Source organism: Nicotiana tabacum, chromosome 3 (genome assembly GCF_000715075.1).
Source record: "Nicotiana tabacum cultivar K326 chromosome 3, ASM71507v2, whole genome shotgun sequence".
Classification (NCBI taxonomy): Eukaryota; Viridiplantae; Streptophyta; class Magnoliopsida; order Solanales; family Solanaceae; genus Nicotiana; species Nicotiana tabacum.
In genome coordinates, this window is record NC_134082.1 from 179,318,934 (window position 1) to 179,321,331 (window position 2,398).

Consider the following 2,398-nt stretch of genomic DNA (forward strand, 5'->3'; position numbering starts at 1 on the left):
TATAAATAAAGTTTTCTCGAGGGTTATTCATGAGAGGCTTGCTGGATTGCTCCCTAATATAATATCAGATGAACAGACAGGTTTTGCTAAAGGGAGAATATCGTTGAGAATGTACTGCTTACTCAAGAAATAATTACAAATATTAGGCTAAGGACGAAAGCAGGTCCAAATGTGGTGATAAAGTTAGACATGGCTAAAGCCTATGATCACCTATCTTGGCTTTATTTGACAAAATTTTTGAGAAAGATGGGGTTCGGGGAAAGATTCATAGGCTTGGTGTTTGGTATCATTTCAAACAATTGGTATTCTGTAATGTTAAATGGGCAGCCCTATGGTTTCTTCAAGTTGACAAGGGGAGTGAAACAAGGAGACCCGATATCCCCTACCCTTTTTATTATTGCAGCTGAGGCACTATCAAGAGGTTTGAATGCATTACATTTGAATTTGCATTTCTGTGGATTTGGATTGCCTAAATGGAGTCCTAAGATAAACCATCTTGCATATGCCGATGACTCTATTATTTTCTCCTCTTCGGATGAAACTTCATTGCAATTAATAATGGCAGTCCTATCTGATTATGAAGCTGCATCTGGACAACTCATTAACAAGGCGAAATCTGTTGTATATTTGCACCATAATGCTCCTATAAATGTGGTAAATAAAGTAGTAAGGATATCTGGGATTGACAGGCAGGATTTTCCTTTTACATACCTTGGGTGCCCCATTTATTATGCAAAAAGAAAGATGAATCATTACCAAGGTTTAATCACCAAAGTCATGAACAAGTTACAGACATGGAAAGGCAAACTACTCTCAGTCGGAGGAAGGTATATTTTGATAACGCACGTCCTACAAAGCATGCCAATTCATCTACTATCTGCTGTGAATCCCCTACATATGTTATAAACAAGTTGCATAAGATGTTTGCACAATTCTTCTGGAGTAGTACGATGGGAGGGACAAGTAGACATTGGTCATCTTGGACTAATTTGTGTCTCCCATCTGATGAGGGAGGAATAGGTTTTAGATCTCTTCATGATGTCTCCAAAGCATTATTCTGCAAGTTGTGGTGGAATTTTAGAACGAAACCTAGCCTGTGGAGTTCGTTTGTGAGCCAAAAATATTGCAAGAAACTAAATCCTATTATTGTCCCTTGGCGTGATGGATCTCATATCTGGAGAAGGATGTTAGAATGCAGGGATATTGTTGAGCATCAAATTGGTTGGCATCCACGAATGGGATCTTCTCTCTTTTGGTATGAAAACTGGACGGGACTTGGCGCATTATATTTTATTACTCCGCCAGATTTGGTCATTGATGAATCTGTTAATAATGTGCACGAGGTGGTACGGCAAGATACATGGGATGTTGACAAACTAGTGGAATTATTACCAGAGGAGATTGTAGAGCACATTGTAGACAATATAAGGCCTCCAGCCGCATCTGATATTGTTGATAAACCATTTTGGATGTTGGAAACAAGAGAAAGTTTTAGTGTGAAGTCTGATTGGGACTTTTTGAGAAGAAGAAAGGATCCTGCGATGGCGTACAAAAAAATGTGGGTACACGGATTGCCGTTTAAAATATCTTTCTTCTTGTGGAAGGTTTGGAAAGCAAAGCTGCCATTAGATGATTGGATGAGGCGATTGGGCTATTTTATGCCATCAAAATGTTGGTGTTGCGCACAGGAACAGGAAACACTAATGCACCTTTTTTTACATCATTTGCAGCCACAAGAGTTTGTACCTATTTCCTAACAAATTCAGGATTTAGCATGGCGGGTTTGACATTGCATCAAGCAATCATCAAATGCTGGACAGCAAAAGTTATACATCGTCTACAGCCTATTCTACAAGCATTACCAGCTATCATCGTGTGGGAGCTATGGAAAAGAAGAAATAGCCAGAAGTATGGAGAGATGGTGACAATAAATTGAGTTATATACCAAGTGTCTACCACATTACAAATGCTAGTTAAAACAAGGAAACCTGGCATGCAAAATGTGCCTCACAAATGGCCAGACTTGATTCAAAAATTGGAGCAGTATACTCCACAACTGAAGGTGACAAAAGTGATCTGGGAAAAACCTAATGCAGGATGGATCAAGATCAATACTGATGGTGCGAGTAGGGGAGACACTGGAAAGAGTTCAATAGGGTATGTAATCAGAGATGACGAAGAAAATGTAATGTATGCACTAGGCAAGGAAATTCCCCATTGCACAAATAATAAGGTAGAAGCTGTTGCGATTTTGGAATCATTAAGGTACTGTTTGGACAATCAACTATCAAACGTACAGCTTTAAACAGATTCCATGCTCTTGAGGAATATCTTGGAAGGAAAATGGGAAGCTCCTCGGAACATTAATGAAGATGTTGTGGAGATCAAAATGCTGATG

The 2,398-nt window shown here is 39.2% G+C and overlaps 1 protein-coding gene across 1 annotated transcript; it reads left to right on the forward strand.

Annotated features, from left to right (window-relative positions):
* The first annotated feature begins 246 nt into the window (after positions 1-246).
* On the forward strand, positions 247-1,936 carry LOC142178242 (uncharacterized). The gene is made up of 3 exons (XM_075247568.1): positions 247-827; positions 947-1,671; positions 1,731-1,936. Exons 1-3 carry the CDS (start codon positions 247-249, stop codon positions 1,934-1,936), a joined length of 1,512 nt encoding a protein of 503 aa, XP_075103669.1.
* The last annotated feature ends 462 nt before the right edge of the window (positions 1,937-2,398 follow it).